Source organism: Myotis myotis, unplaced genomic scaffold, assembly GCF_014108235.1.
Source record: "Myotis myotis isolate mMyoMyo1 unplaced genomic scaffold, mMyoMyo1.p scaffold_m19_p_17, whole genome shotgun sequence".
Taxonomy (NCBI): domain Eukaryota; kingdom Metazoa; phylum Chordata; class Mammalia; order Chiroptera; family Vespertilionidae; genus Myotis; species Myotis myotis.
This window is the reverse complement of record NW_023416321.1, coordinates 11,249,817-11,266,306: the sequence shown is the minus strand read 5'-3', so window position 1 is coordinate 11,266,306 and position 16,490 is coordinate 11,249,817. Positions and strand designations below refer to the sequence as shown.

At 58.0% G+C, this 16,490-nt stretch overlaps 1 protein-coding gene across 1 annotated transcript; it reads left to right on the top strand.

The window, feature by feature from the left end:
- Positions 1-8,733: 8,733 nt before the first annotated feature.
- On the top strand, positions 8,734-13,837 carry DLX3 (distal-less homeobox 3). Its single transcript, XM_036341241.1, has 3 exons — positions 8,734-9,277; positions 10,237-10,427; positions 11,983-13,837. Exons 1-3 carry the CDS (start codon positions 8,953-8,955, stop codon positions 12,328-12,330), a joined length of 864 nt encoding a protein of 287 aa, XP_036197134.1. The 5' UTR covers positions 8,734-8,952; the 3' UTR covers positions 12,331-13,837.
- Positions 13,838-16,490: the final 2,653 nt, after the last annotated feature.

Genomic DNA, 16,490 nt, shown 5'->3' with positions numbered 1-16,490 from the left:
ATCCAGTCACCACCTTCCGAACCACCTCCAGAACCACCTCCAGAACCACCTTCAGAACCACCTCCAGAACCACCTCCAGAACCACCTCCGGAACCACCTCCAGAACCACCTTCAGAACCACCTCCAGAACCACCTCCGGAACCACCTTCAGAACCACCTCCAGAACCACCTCCGGAACCACCTCCAAAACCACCTCCAGAACCACCTCCGGAACCACCTCCAGAACCACCTTCAGAACCACCTCCAGAACCACCTCCGGAACCACCTCCAGAACCACCTCCGGAACCACCTCCAGAACCACCTTCAGAACCACCTCCGGAACCACCTCCAGAACCACCTTCGGAACCACCTCCAGAACCACCTTCAGAACCACCTCCGGAACCACCTCCGGAACCACCTCCAGAACCACCTTCAGAACCACCTCCGGAACCACCTCCAGAACCACCTCCGGAACCACCTCCGAGACCAGCCAACACACCAGGGTTTTTCCTACCTTAACTCCTGATTGCCGAACCACCATGAGCTCCCAAATTCGTCGGAATTATTCCACCAAGGAGGAGGCTACGGTCAACCGCCTGGCCAACCTGCATCTGCGGGCGCCCACACCTACCTCTCTCGGGGCTTCTACTTCCACGGTGATGACGTGGCTCCCGAGGGCGTGGGTACCTTCTTCTGCGAGTTGGTGGAGAAGCCGAGGGCGCTGAGCGTCTTTTAAAGGACGCGCTGAAGCCAAGGTGAGCGGGCAACACTCAGGAGCCGCCCTGGCCTTGGAGAGGAGCCTGACCCAGGCCCTTTGGGAGCCGCAGGCCCTGGTTCTGCCCGCGCAGACCCTCAGCTCCAGGACTTCCTGCAGAACCACTTCCTGGGTGAGGAGGAGATGCTCATCAAGAAGATGGGCGACACCTGACTCACCTCCGCAGGCTGCCGGCCCCAGGCTGGGCTGGGCGAGTGTCTCTTCCAAAGGCTCCCCTCCAGCACGACTAGGAGCCTGTGGGGCCCAGAGGCCTTTGAGGGGCCCCTCGGTCTCCCCCTGGTGTCTGGCTCTTACCTGAGCCTCTCCCGGAACTACTAGCCATTCTTTTAACCACCCTGGAGCCCTCTGCATTGGACCAGATGGAAACAATAAAACTTTCTGCAGAAAAAAACACATTTTAAAAAGTATTTTTAGTGGTTGCCTCAGAGTTGTGATGTATCTTTAAACTGATCTAAAGTCATTTTCAAATAACACCATTCTGCTTTATGGCTAGTACAGGTGCCTTATACAGAGTATCCCCTACTCCCTCCTTACAGCCTTGCTGTAATTTATTTCACTTATCCATAAGCTATTCACGTATCCAGTATGTTGTTCTATCATTATATGAACAGTTTTCTATTAGGTCAATTAAGAATAAAAAATAAGATATTTTATTTTGCCTTTATTTATTCATTCTCTGATGTTTTTCTTTTCTTCATATGGAACTGAGTTTTGTTTTGTGTTTTTTTTATGTCATTTTCCTTCTCTTTGAAGAACTTTTTAACAACATTTTTTCCCAGGAAGGTCTACTAGCAACAAATTCCCTCAGGTGTTTAATTTATGTTCACTTTTAAAGGATAATTTCACTGGATACAGAATTCAATGTTGTTGTTGTTTTTCCTTCAATACTTTAAAAAATTCACGTTGTTCCTGCTTGCATGGTTTCTGCGGAGTCCGATGCAATTCTTATATTTGTTCCTCTCTCTATAAGGTGGCTCTTGCCCCTCTAGCTTCATTCAAGATTTCCCCTTTTCTTTGTTTTCCTACATTTTGAATAAATTCTAACCTCCCCCTCTCTGACCCCAAGGACACCCCCTTTATGATCTCCTTGCTGGCTGCCTCTGACCTCCCTGGGGACCTTCAGCCTGGACCTCTCCTCTACTCCTCCACCTGTCACCCCACTCTTCCCTCCCTTCCTTCCTGCTTGGCTTACACTCCCCTGGAAACCACATGAGCAACCTTTGCTAATGTCTGTTCCTCCCTTGCCTGCCAAGCAAACTTCCACCCTGGTCAACCCAACTTCCTGTCCACAGCTGACCACTGAGCCCGACTGGGGTCACTACCACCTCAGAGTCCTCCGCCACAGGAAGGGCTGTCCGCCCCAGAGCTTCATCCATGCCCCTGGTGCGTCCTCTTCCTGGTCACCATGGCAGCAGGCTTGCCCGCCTTTCCCCATTCTCCTTGAACCTCTGGGCCCACCTGCTCCCCTCTCCGCAGCTCTGAACTTCACACCTGCTTTATGAACCCACCCGGGACTCTCCTAACATCAGGAACGATTCTATTTACTCTGACATGTTTCAAACATCCCAAACACACAGAGAGCACCCATGTGTCCAGTACCCAACTCGGTCAAATTACCTTCTGCCCCAAACCTGCAAACGAACCTGCCCACCCCACAGAGGGCAACAGTCAGAATGCCCAGGCTCTGATCTCAAGTCTACCGTTTACTTATGTGCTCTGTGCCTCAGTTTCCCCTTCTGTCAAGACAGAAAGGAGCGTGCCCACGCCATAGGCTGTGAGGAGTGAATGAACTCCTCTGCGTAGAATGTTTCGAGCCGCCCCTGGCACAGAGTGAGTGCCCAATGAAAGCCAGTATTGATGGTCTCGTCTTCCCTCCTGACTCAACAGAAGGAGAGAATCTGCTGCGAGGCTAACTCCTTGGGCAGCTTCCAGATCCTTCCCCTCCCACCTACGGAGGGGTGGCCCCCTTGATGAACCCCTCCCTCCTGGCTGCTGTCATTGACATCCAAACAGGCTTGCTCCCATTTAAAACACACACACACCCCTCTCAACATGCCAAATGCCCTCCAGGCACCGCCCTCTCTGCTCCCTGGGGCCTTGCCTGCGCTTGTTCTCGCCTTTTCCTCCCCTCCCACTCCCTCCCACTCGCCCCTCAGCCCGTGTAAACAACCTCCCAGCTTGCCCTCCACCTCACCTGCTCTTCCCCATGCCACCAAATGCCTCCTTGAGCTGCCATCCAGTGAGCCAGCGGTCTTCGTTCTGCTCAGACCACACATCCACACAGGATTTGACCTTGCTGACTACTCCCTCCTTTTAAAAATATATATTTTTAAATTTATTTCAGAGGGGAAGGGAGAGGGGGAGAGAGATAGAAACATCAATGATGAGAGAGAATCATTGATTGGCTGCCTCCTGCACGCCCACACTGGGAATCTAGCCCACAACCAGGCATGTGGCTGACCAGGAATCGAACCGTGACCTCCTGGTTCATAGGTTGACAGTCACCCCCTGAGTCATGCTGGCCGGTCCCTCCTTCTTGAAGCACTCACCCAGCCCCCTCTCCAACACAGGGCCACCTCTCGGCACTGCCTCACTCCTCTCTGGCTGCTCTCTCACAGGTGCTGCCCCGGGACCCTCCTTGGCCCTCTGTTCTCTCCCTCCCTTCCGGGGCCATCTCATCCACACCCATGGCTCCACTTACCACAGGATGTCCCTGACCCCCAAGGTACATCTCCAATCCCAGCTTCTGTACTGATCTTTCAGATCCACGCAGCCAGCTTCTGCTGGACAGCTCCTCCCAGATGTTTCAAAGACACTAGAACGCAAACACCATCAAAATTGAGCTTCTGGCACAACCACTCTGGAGAACTATTTGGCAGTATCTTCTAAAGTTGAACACACGCACACCCCATGGCCCACAATCCCACTCTTAGGCACCGGACAGCAGTGTGTACATAGGTATGTGCGCCAAAAATCATGTACAAGGATGCTGACAGCAATATTCGTGGTACCCCAAACAGGAAACTACCCAAATGCCCATCCACGGTAGAACAGGTAAGTAAGTGGTGGGATATTCATATGATGGAGGACCCATAGACGGCTCTGAAGGCAAACGACCTACAAACATATTCCACGACAGAGAAAGGTCGCAGACATGATGAGCAAAAGAAGCCAGACGTGAGCGAGCACATGCTGCCCACGTTCATTCACAAAAGTCACGACACCGACCCACGGAGCCAGGAGTTAAGACTGCCTGCCCTTGGGGAGCAGTAACTGGAGGGAGCAGGTGGGGCTCTGAGTGCCGGTAACACTGTTTCTCAACCCGATACTCACCCGGGTGCAGGCACACAGCTGCGTTTGGCTCATGCAAACCCACTGATGATGATTTCTCACTTCTCTTCATGGATGTTCTACTCGAATGAAAAGTTAAGAAAACAAAACAGGACACATCTTCCCCATCCAGCACCCTCTCCCCGCAGCGTTCTCTCTCGGAGCAGGTTCCAGCTTTCCACTCAGTTGCCCATGTCAGAAGTTGGGGTCATTCTCCGCTGTTCCCCTCTCCTTATTACTAACATCCAAGTGCCATCACCAGACCACCTTCTATCTCTCAAATCCACTCCCCCCCCCAACACACACACACTGCCTTCTCCTTAACCCACACCCAGTTCCCCTCTTGCCTGGCCTTCTCTGCAGTGTGTAAGCCTCTCAGCCTCCAATCTTGTCCCCTCTGGTTCATCCTCACACAGCAGCTAGAGGGACCCTTGTAGAATGCCTCGTTTATGTGGCCCGTGTGAGCCTTTGAGTTTGATATGCTTGCTCCAGATGGTAAAGCCCATTTTCCTGCTGGTGGGTTCCAGGCCACTCCAGTTTTACCCCTGCCCCCCCCCCCAACCAAGCTATGCCCCAGGCAGTCCCAGAAGCCTTTCACCTGTGGCTGGAAACTCTCTCCTCCCTCTCATCCCCGCTTTTTAAAAAAAATATGTATTTTTATTGATTTCAGAGAGGAAGAGAGAGGGAAAAAGAGATAGAACCATCAATGATGAGAGAAAATCATTGATCGGCTGCCTCCTGCACGCCCCACACCAGGGATCAAGCCTGCAACCCGGGCGTATATCCTGGCCGGGAATCAAACCATGACCTCCCGGTTCATCGGTCCACGCTCAACCATTGAGCCACGCCGGCTGGGCCCTCACCCCTGCTTTTCCTGCCAAGTCCAGTACGGCCTTCAGGTCTCAGCTCAGATCGCCTCCTGCCTCCGTGAACGGTTGGAAGCCCCCTTCGGCTGTCACAGCAGTGTCTGCCACCCCCATCTGAGCACTTTGAGCTCGAGCTCCACGGTGGGGCACGTTGTGTCTGCCTTGCTCATCACTCCGTCCTTCGCACCCAGCACAGGAGAGGCTCAGAAAGTATGTGTCGAGTGGATGAAGGCCCCCAGAAGGATGCCCAGGCTGCGAAGGCCTGGAGGCCTGGATGTACCTCCAAGGGAGCTGGCAGGAAAGTGGAGGGCGTTCTCCCTGGGAGACAGAAGTCCTGGAACTTAGAATCATAGAGCAGCAGAGCTCGAAGGGACCTCAGAGGACACGTTGGTTTACAGATGAGAAACCTAAGGGAAGGAGCCACTGGCGAGACAAGGATGGGCGGGAGAAGGGAGGGGTGGCAGCTGCAGAGGAAGGCAAGGTCATGATGAAAGGTGAACATTTGGTGCTGATGTGGCTCCTAAAATAAGTTAAGGTTATAGTCCTTCTGGGTATGACGGTGAGGCCCCTGCATGGGCCCACTTCCCAGGTCCCCCCAGTGGAGCTGGCCTCTGGCCTCCTCACACTGACCACTAGATGGCGCCAGATCCCCAGGAAACGGAGAGAGCAAGGGCTGGTCCGTCCACCCTCTAGGGTTCATCCTCCGTCCTGAGTTCCTTCCCCGCACTCTGTGAGCCCAGTTGTGGGGGCCGTGCCCAGGTGGCACGACACTTGGCCTCTAGGAAACAGCTCACTTCAACAGGGTTCCTTTTCTCACGCCAGGTAGAGGGTGGGTAATGGACCAGCCCTGACCTTTCTCCCTCCCGCCAGCCGCCCAGAGGCCGCCGACAGGCTGCCCTGCATCACCCCGCCACCAGGGGCAGCATTCTGACCAGGCTGACACCTGCTCTTCTTGTTGGTCCAGACAAGGCGCAGTGGGCGGCACTGGTCCCACTACATCCTCCTGGAACCTCACCACCCTGAGCCAGCAGGTGCCCGCCCAGCGGCTGGTGGCTCCAGTATTGCTGGCCTGACAGGGCCCTTTCAGGCCATCGTGGCCTCGTCAGGGAATCTGCTCCAGCTCCTGCCCTGGAGTGGGGCAGGGCAGTTGGATGGCAGTGCTGCTCCCTGACCCCCCTTTCCTAACCCTGCAAGCCTACCCAGCCAGGATGATTCAGCTGCTCTCCAGTATTAGGGAGTCTCGCTCCTTCATTCAACGCACATCTCTTTGCACTGAGGTTGTGTGTGCCCAGACCTGCCTTGGGTATCTGGGAGGTCGCAGTGAGTGGACAGACACAGCCCCTGCTGTCGTGGAGCACACAGTGCAAGGGGACCAGATGTTAGCCTCACATTACCTAATTGCTCACGAAGGTCCCCAAGGCTGACGTTTTAGTCCATTTCTAGACCTTTTAGATTTCCACAGCAAAATGGAGCATAGAAATGAATGTCACCCACCACCAACATCACGACTGTTTCATGATTCCTGGACTCCCAGTCCAGTGCTCCTTCATTCATTTTACTCGGGAGCCACAGGTAGGAGTGGGAGGGAGGAGGGGAAAGGAGTGAGCTTCTATGAGGACCTCATGAGGAAGGTAGATACCCTGCCATCTCTGAATCACCTGGCCCTCTTCGTGTAGGTTGCTGAAAGAATAAATGAATGAATGAATGAATTGATGGTCGAATGAATGAATGCCAGAGAAGGGGCTTGTCTGACGCTGCCCCTTCTCTGTAGGGAGCTGGGGCTCCAAAGCAGGCCCTGCCCGCCTCTCCCCCTCTCCCCCGCTCCCATCCTGGGAGGGGAACCGGCCTGCCCAGTGCCCTTCCTGCCCCCGACGCCGTGGGCTCTCTTGGCACCCTCTTGGCAACAGAACAGAGGGCATCCAGAGCGGGTGGCAACTCGCCCCGCCATGGGCTCGAGCGGCGGGCGATAGGCGCTGGGGGGACGCGGAGATAGACAGACAGATAGCGCTCCCCTTTCTTGGCCCCCGCCCCCACCTTTCCCATGCCGAGGCCTCCCCGGAGCCGCTCAGACCTGGCGGGCACCCCTGCCCCTCGGCACGCGGACTATGACCCTCAGTCTCTGCCAACTGCAGCTCTCAAAGCCCTTGGAACCCCGGGCACGCTGCCCGGGGAGTCTGAGTTTGGAAAGGCGCACAGATCCCGCTGCGCTATTCTCTGCCCGACAGAGCCCACAAGAGACACCCCTCCCCGGGCTGGGGGAGGCTGCAGAGCCCAGGAGTGACCACAAGGTGGCGCGCTGGCACTGCCTGTCCCGGGGATGGTTGAGAAGATTCAAATATTCTGCTAGGAACTGAGATTTGTGGGAACTCCTTCTCATCCCAAAGAAAGGCAGGCGCAGAATTGGGGGTGGAATGGAGACATGGGCTAGGCGTTGGGAACAAGTTGGGTGACCTAAAGGGCTGCCCCTGTGTGCCAAACAAGACTAGGATCTGGGGATGTCCCCAGGTCTGGGAGCCCCTTCTTTAGGACCTTTCGGGGTTGGGAACGAGGTTCAAAAAAGCATCCTGGTTCCCAGGTGCTGGGTATTGGGAAGGGACTGGGAGTCTTATACACCTCTGCACACAGCCACACATTCACATACAGACACGCCGTCCCAGGACCCTCTCCTTCCACTGCTCACACACACACACTCACACACACACACACACACACACTCACACTCAGTCACACACACCTTCTCTCACACACAGTCCTGCACTCACATACACCTCAGCATACTGAAGAATACAGGAAACCCTCACATTGCACACCCCAAGTACACCTGTCCCACACACCTGATCTCTAACAATGCCCACACTCCCCAAATGCACAGACTCTGCCCCCAAACTTATTGAAACACAGAGACTCAGCCTGTGTGTCCCCCAACTTCATGCCGACCCCAGGTCCCCGGCTCCTGGGTGATCTCTAATACTGCACACGCAAAGTTTCAGAGACGGCTCTAATATCACTAGGGATAGCTGTGCACTCCACCGTCCCGTAGGCCCCCACCTCCACACACACACCTGCCTCCCTCTGCCCCTCCAACCCGACTCTCCCAGGGCTGAAGTATGACTTTTGTAAGCCCAAGGCACGTTTGCCTGATGGACACCTTCCTCCATTAAAAAAAAAAAGTTTTAAAATTACCTTTTATGACTGCATTGCTGTAAAGGCAATTAATATTATATATTCAAACATTTTCTTCAACCTAGATTCTCTTTTTCCTTTCTTTTGATTTTAAAAGAAATTAAAACAGTTTCATGGGCCCTGGATCTTTCCCATTTGGTCAGGTTTGTCTGCCTGTCACTTGTGGGCCCCCCTTCCCCCCCAACACACATCCCTTTAGACCACCTCCCTCCACAAGCACCCAATGGGCAAATCCCCCTCCTTCCTCACCGCACCTGAGCCCCCCTCCCACCCCCCAGCCAGGGAAAGGGACACACTGACAGATTCTGGGGTCTCTTCACAGACACCCTACCCCCACTCCTGCCTTCAGAGACACTGGGGTTTATCGGGGCTGGGGGGGAAAGCCTCGAGAGGAGGAGCGAGGAGCGGGTGTGTGTGTGTGTGTGTGTGTGTGCGCGCGTGTGTAACAACAAAGAGTGGAGGGGAGAGGAGGAGAGCGGCGAACGAAAGAGCACTAGAGCGTGTTTTGCCTCGAAGGCAAGACTTGCAGCCAATCAGCGCGCCGGAGCCTCCCTGGGCGACTCCTCCGAGTCTATAAGCGGCCGGCCGGGCGGCGCTGGCGGCATTGGACTGCGGCTGGGGACGCGGCCGGCGAGAGGCGCGCGCAGCGACCGTCCGAAGGCCGGCGCTCAGTCTAAGCGCCCCTGGGCCTCCCCTCCCCCGAGACGCCGCCGGACCCTCCTCCCGCGCTGCGGACACACACCCCGCCTCGGCTCCTCCGCCTCCCCGCGCTCCCGCCGGCGGCCGGGCCAGCCCCGGCGTGGCGCGGCTCCCGCCACGATGAGTGGCTCCTTCGATCGCAAGCTCAGCAGCATCCTCACCGACATCTCCAGCTCGCTGAGCTGCCATGCGGGCTCCAAGGACTCGCCCACCCTGCCCGAGTCGTCCGTCACCGACCTGGGCTACTACAGTGCCCCCCAGCACGACTACTACTCGGGCCAGCCCTACGGCCAGACGGTGAACCCCTACACCTACCACCCCCAGTTCAACCTCAACGGGCTCGCGAGCACGGGCGCCTACTCGCCCAAGTCGGAATATACCTACGGGACCTCCTACCGGCAGTACGGAGGGTACCGGGAGCAGCCGCTGCCCGCCCAGGACCCAGGTGAGGACGCGGAGAGTGGGAGGCACCGGCGGGCTCCCCGGGGGAAGGAAGGCGGGGAGTTGGAGCCGAGATCTAGAGACGCGTCGGCGACCCGACAGGGACGGCCCGGGGCGAGGGAAGGCGGAAGGCGACCCCGGGAGGAAGCCCGGCTTTCCAGCCCCGGCACTGCGCGCGTCTGGGGCGCGCTGCTCGCTCCGCGCCCGGGCCTCGGAGGGAGATCGGGGAGAGTTAGGGGGGAGCGGAAGGGGGCCGCGGGTTGTCGGGGAGACTCCTAATGGAGGTGCTTTCGCGGGGAGCTCGGCAGACAGTCCTCCATCTGGCTGCAGAGGGCTTGGGGGTGGGCATCGGGGACAGCAAGCTCCAGGGACGCTGTGGATTTGGGCCGGGAGATGGGGGATGGTGAGGGGGACCTGCGGAGAGAGGCACCCCAGAATTAGGGAAGCAGCGACCGAGAAGTGGAGGAGCTGAAAGAGAAAGGTGAAGACAAAGTGAGAGAAAGGACAGAAGGAAGGAACGGGGGACCGGACGGAAAAAAAAGGCAGAGAGGCGGGGAGGAGTTTGCACTATGCTTGTAACTTCTCAGAAACCCGAAAATTCTCCTAAAATAAAAGTTTTTTTTAAAAAAAGAAGAAGAAGGAATGAGGGTTGGGAACGAGGAAAGAAGCGAGGCAGCCAGCTGGGGAGAGAAGGGCGGCGAGCCGGGAAGGCGCCGTGAGCAAAGCCTTGGCGGAGCCGGCCCGGGAGGTGCGGGCGCCGGGACTGTGCCGGGCCGGGCGAGGGCGGCCGCCGGTCGGCTCTGTGGCCGCCGCTCCCTCCCCGGGCGCCGGCGGCGGAGCGCGCAGCCTGGAAATCCCGGGGGAGTTCGTGGGCCCGAGGGTGGGGCTCCCCGCGGGGCCCGGGAGGTCGCCGGGGCCGCAGGCCGCCACTAAGCCGCCTCCCGCCCGGTGCGTTGCTCGCAGTGTCGGTGAAAGAGGAGCCGGAAGCCGAGGTGCGCATGGTGAACGGGAAGCCCAAGAAGGTCCGCAAGCCGCGCACCATCTACTCCAGCTACCAGCTGGCCGCCCTGCAGCGCCGCTTCCAGAAGGCCCAGTACCTGGCGCTGCCCGAGCGCGCCGAGCTGGCCGCGCAGCTGGGCCTCACGCAGACACAGGTCAGTCTGGGGGACATCTAGGCTTGCGGGGCGTCGGTGGGGCCGCGCGCGGGACCCCGGACTCCCCAGGCACTACTGAGCCTGAAGGGCCTTTTAAACTCCCTGCAGCCCTTGGAAGCCCTTGCCTGTGGGTAGAGGGGCCCCCCAAGTCTTCACTTCTGTCCGAAGTTCCCGATTAGCACCGCATGGGTGTTTGAGAGCCTGTGCAACTGTGTATGTCTGTGGCCAGCAGAGGTGTCGTCCTTCCTCTCTACTCCTGAACCCCAAGCTCCTACAGTCCCCCCTCCCCACTCACAGTGCTGGCCCCTCGCTTGATAGGAGTCCACATGTGTCTTCTCAGCAGGCCAGCGTGTGTGCAGAGGTGTATGTACATGTGCACACGCGTGTACAATATTTGCACTCGTGCTCTTGTGTCTGGGTACACGTGGGAATGCGCACATAAAGGGGGGTGACCTGTCAAGGGTCATGGCGTTTGTGGAGGGGGGCTGTGGACGTGACTGTGCACACTGGTGAGTGCAGGCACAAAAATGCATACTTGCTTCAAAACACCACACTCTCCATGCTCCACCCTTCCTCTGCCTGGAGCAGAGCGGAGAGGAGAGATTCCCTCCCAAGGGGGACAGGGACTCAAGGTGGGAGCCCCGCCCTCGGCCTAAAGCCCCCAGCAGCCTGTCCCTGCTCAGGGGAGGAGTGGTGGCTGCCTGGCTCCGTGCAGGTGTTGACAGGCTGGCCTGGGCTGCGGCTGCCTGCGTGGGGCCCCGTAGCCCGGGAATCTGGGTCACCCGGTGAGAAGCTGATTCATTGTTTGTACCAGTCATGGGGTGGGGAGCAGCAGGGGGAGGGGGAGATACCCTGGGGAAGTGTGGGGAAGCGTGGCTCACCTGCTCCCGAGTCCCCAGGTCACCCCCATTAGGCAGCCCCGGAGGTCTCCTCCGTGCCCGGGTGTGTGACCACGTCTGTGGGTGTTTATCTGGGAGGAGGATCTGTGTGTGTGCATCTTTATAGTCTGGTGTCTGTGTGTGAAGTGGCGAGTGGGTACGTTCCTGCACATGGAGATGCGTGTGTGGGTGTGTGTTTGTATCTGTGTGCCTCTGCGTATCTAATGTGAACAAGAGGCCACCAACTGCCCATCGCCCGCCTGGGTGCCTCTGACTGGGCGTTTGCTGTATACCCGGCTGCTCCGAGTTCTTCCTCTGTCTTAACTCATTTGAGCATCATAATGACCCCGGGAGGTAGGTGATGGGGCTCTGAGCACCCCCACTTTCAGATGAGGAAGGCCAGAACCAGAGAGGTTAAGTAACTTGCCCAAGGTCACAGGCGGAGTGAGTGGCCTCGTAGAATTTGGACCCAGGCGGTTGGAAGTTCCGGCCACAGCTCTATCCCGGGTAGAAGAAAAGATGGCGGCCTGGGAGTCAGGATGCCAGGGTTTTGCCTGGGTCCTGGCGTGTGGCAGGGGACTGGCCTTGCCCTCTCTAAGCTGGATGTCCCGCGGGCTTTTCTTTTCGCTCGGCATGCTGAGAGGCTAAACTAGCTCCCCCTTTCTTCTCGGGTGCAGGTGAAAATCTGGTTTCAGAACCGCCGCTCCAAATTCAAGAAGCTCTACAAGAACGGGGAGGTGCCCCTGGAGCACAGCCCCAACAACAGCGACTCCATGGCCTGCAACTCGCCTCCGTCACCCGCCCTCTGGGACACCTCCTCCCACTCCACTCCGGCCCCTGCCCGAAGCCAGCTGCCCCCGCCGCTCCCGTACAGCGCCTCCCCCAGCTACCTGGACGACCCCACCAACTCCTGGTACCACGCACAGAACCTGAGCGGACCCCACTTACAGCAGCAGCCGCCTCAGCCGGCCACCCTGCACCATGCCTCGCCGGGGCCCCCGCCCAACCCTGGGGCTGTGTACTGAGCACCCACCTGGCCTGAACCTCCCACGAAGGACTCCCGGGACCAGACAGAAGGCGTCTCTGTCCTCACCGACACTCAGGAATCATCGAGGAGCACCGGGGAAAGGGAACGCCCCTTCCCCTGCCCTTGTCCCTTCCTCCAGGGACCCAAGAGCTCCAGATGAAATTTGCATGGGCCACGGATGTCCCCTGAACCTCTGTCCCCCTGCCTAGACACTGGGGTACCCTTCCAGATGCTGGGACACCCCACTCCAGCCGGGACAGGTGTTCTCCTTCTGTCCCAGGGGCCTGGATTGGCTTTACGTGGCTTGTCACCTTGCCGCCTCTAACACTTAGTACTTGTTTCCCAGACTGGAGACCGTGGGGCTGGGGGACTGGGGAGTGTTTGCCGGTCGGGCCTGGTCTGGGACACCAGGCATTGTGGGTGCCGGGGCCTGCCAGGCCTGGTTCCTCCTACGTGAACTGTGGCCCCCTCTTCCTGACCATCCCCGCTGCCAAAGAGACATTGAACGTGGAGACTGGGACTCAGGGTGGGACCCCAGCCAGCCCCCGCCCTGCATTTGCAGCCCTCGTTTAGGATTTGAGGGTCAAAGCAAGGAAAGTGGAGGGGGATATTTTAATATTTGGGGCGTCAGAGGGAAGAACTCCAGGAGTCATCTCCCTCCTCTCCCCGCTCTGGTCGGAGAGGAGCGGTGGGTCTTAGAAGTCTTTCCTAAGGACCCATTTCTTCTTCTGTGTACAGGACTTTGCACAACTTTGGTTTTAAAAGCTGTTGAAAATAGGAAAACAAAGGGCATTGTTAACAGATAGGATCAATCTCCCCTCGGTAGGCACCTCTGCTCTGCCCTCCCCATCCTCTCCCCCCACCTCTTCCTCTCCCCCCACCCCACCTCCTCTTCTTCTCCAGTAAGCTGGCAGTTTTGGTGCCAAACCCCAAGTCTCCAAGGAGACATACCAGGCAAGACAAACCCCAAAACACCCCCTTTCCGGTGGCCTTGGAAACGGAGTGCATGGGGTGAGGTGCACAGGAGGGGGGTAGTTGTAGCTTGGTGCCTTGCGGGGTGAAGGGGTGGCTATCGGAGGGCTGGTGGCACTGCCCCTCCTGGCTGAGACATCTCCCCAGAGCTAACTTTCCTCCACCCCTGATGTGGTCAACCCTTGCAGAAGAGGAGAGGTAGAAGACTGTAGCTATATATATATATATAGTCTGTATTTTTCTAAGAGCAACAGAAAGAAGCTGCCTCCTCCCTGTGTGGTTTCCTATTTATGTGTCCCTTTCCTCCTGGATGTACCTGCCTGTGCATTGTGAGCTGAGAGACACAGGGCTGGGCTCTGGCTGGATTGGGGTTCGGTGGGGGGTGCAGAAATGAGAAGAGACATGGTGGATCTCCAACAGTCCCACCCAGGGGGGCAGGAACGGAGCTAGCTCCCACTCCCAGCCTTCTCATTTCTGCTTTCTTACTGGACCATCTTTATATGTAATGTTAATAAAAAAGAAGGAAATAACCACTGAGCTCTTTGAACTGGAGGCAGGAGCAGATGGGGAGGCGGGGGGCGGGGAGGGGGGGCGTGGGGCGGCTCTCGGGGAGGGCATGGAAGTTGGGGAAGGTGTTTGGTGGGGAGAGAGCGCTGAGCCTCCAGGAGCTGGGCTGGGCCAGGCCCCAGGCAGCAGGTGCTCCTGACCCCATGGCTGCCCCCAGGTCTGGGTGGGTGGGAGGCTCCCAGTGCCACGGCCTCCCAGACTCCACTCTGTTTGGTGGCTTGGCGTCCCTGCCAGCCAGATGCCCTCCGCCACTGCCACCGCTGGGTCACCTCGGGGCTGCTCTTTGATCTTGGGCTCACACGCAGACATGCTTACACACGTGTGTACACCCCCTGCCTCCACGCCCAGGCACTCCCCGGCCCCTCACCCTCCTGTCTATCCTTCCCAGCGTGGGGTGAGGTTGGGGCCTCAGGCAAGGGGAATACCACTGCTCTCACAGTTGGCAGGGACCCCAGGCCACTGGGATCCAGGCTGGATGATGAAAGCAAACAGACGAGGGGTTCTGTGTTTACTTCTCAGGGACAGCGCAGGCCTTGACTCAGTGCCTGCTTGCTGCCACCACCCTCCTCTTCTAGCTGCCCGATTCAAGACTTCGGAGACCGAGCTGGAGGCGGTAGAATGAATGGAGTTGCGAGCGAGGGACACATCTTGGCACAGATGGGAGGCACCGTGAATGTGGATGTATGCGTACAATTGTGAAGCTAACTCTCTCCCATACACACACGTACCAAGATGACGCCTCCGCATCATCACACACCCATGGACTCCCACTTGAGACAAATGTCATCTGTAGGCACATATGTAGACACAAACACACACCTGAGACCCCTTAGCATCACACGTGTAAAGCCAAAGCCATAACACTCCACGAGAGAGAGGGCCCCCAGGTGCACAAACACGCATCACTCGTCACCCCCCCGCCCCCCACGCGCGCGCGGTGGCAGAGGCAGCTCCCTATTCTGGAAAAGATCTTGGATGGAGAACCAGCAACACCACAGCAGCCAAGGTGACCCAGCTCAGCCTGTCAGGCCTCAGTTTCCCTCATCTGTCAAATGGGGACAACAGTCCTCACCCTGTTGACCCCTGGGGCTGTTGTGAGGTGGGAAGCAGAATAAGTCTGGGGTAAACGGAGCTGGTCTCACCGAAGGCCCTTGCTAGACAGCAGTCACAGGCACACACTGAGGGGTTCTCGGGCAGGGGCTCCAGAACAATGGGGACCCCCGCCCCCATATCACCCTTCTTCCTGTCAGAGAGCAGGCCTTCCCCTCCCCCCATGCCTGAGGGAGACAGACGGGAGGAGGGCCTTCAGCCCAAGGACGCCAGCCGGGTTGGCAAGGGTTAAGTGGCAGCTGCCAGGCGGGGCTGAGCTGAGCAGTTTGGTTTGAGGGCTGCGTGCAGGCAGGAGCAGCGAGGCGGCAGCCGGCAGACTTGCTGGAGACACTGCATTTTATTAGGGCTGGGCTGCCAGCAAAGGGAGGGAGAGGGAAAAAAAGGGCAGAAAGAGAGAGGAAGGAAGGAGGGAGGCTGGGCGGGCAGGCTGGCGGGCGGGCTGCTGCGGGATGAAAGGATGTTGTAAGCTCCTAATTCCACCCTGCTCATCCCTGCTCTGTCAGGCTGGATTAACTGCCCCGTGACCTCCCTCAGGGTCAGCCCCACCCCTGACCTCCCCTTCCTCCTCGCCTCACCTCCCGGCTGCTCAGGCCACCTTCACCAGCACTGGTGGGACACAAGGACAGGGGCTTGGGTGGGGGGCCTGGGTGGGGCCAGGTGCTTTTTGACTACACCCATCACCCTGTGAAAACCTTTGGGGAAGGAGGGGGGGGCTAGAGAACCCCGGTCTGCCCTGAGGGTCACTGTTCTCCAAACCTGAGTAACAGCTGGCATTTGCTAACCGCCTGCTCTGTGCCAGGCACTTGGCATGTGATCCCCACAACAACCTGGGCGCCTCATGAGGGGGTGGGGTGGGGGGGTAGAGTACCCGTTGGGGACACAGGCTCTGAGCGGTTCCGTCTCGGTCACAAAACTAATACTCCTGGCGGTGCTGGGATTTGAACCCAGGTCTGTCTGAAGAATGGATTCTCTTAATGGGCTTTTCTGCTACTGGGTTTACGAAGATGCCCCAGGGCAGAGTGTCCCAGAGCCGGAGCCACGGAAGCTCCGCCCACCTCAGCCACCAGGGCTCCTCCCAGGGAAGAGCCCAGGGAGAGGGGGAGGCGGGAGGGGCTGGGTTTCTTCCCCAGGGCTGGTCCTAAAAAAAGCTTCCTGCTGAGGCCTGGAATGTGCACGCTGGAGTCAGCTGACACGGCCTGAACCCTGCCTCCGCCTCTTCACCGCGTGTGTGATCGTGGGCAAGTCACTTAACCTTCTTCCTAAGCCTCGGTTTCCTCATCTGTCACAGAGGGGTGATGCTACTTACCCAGCAGGGCTGTTGAGAGGATTAAATAGGATAATGTGAGGAAAATGCTTAACAAGTTGCCCAGCGCAGGGAGTGCTGCTCAGCTAATGAAAGTTGCTAGTGACGATGGTGACAGGGCGGATGGGGCTTGCTCCCCACTCACCTCCAGCCCCCTCCGCCGTTCCCATACCCCTGGATTCAGACCCAGGTCCCCGGCTGCACTT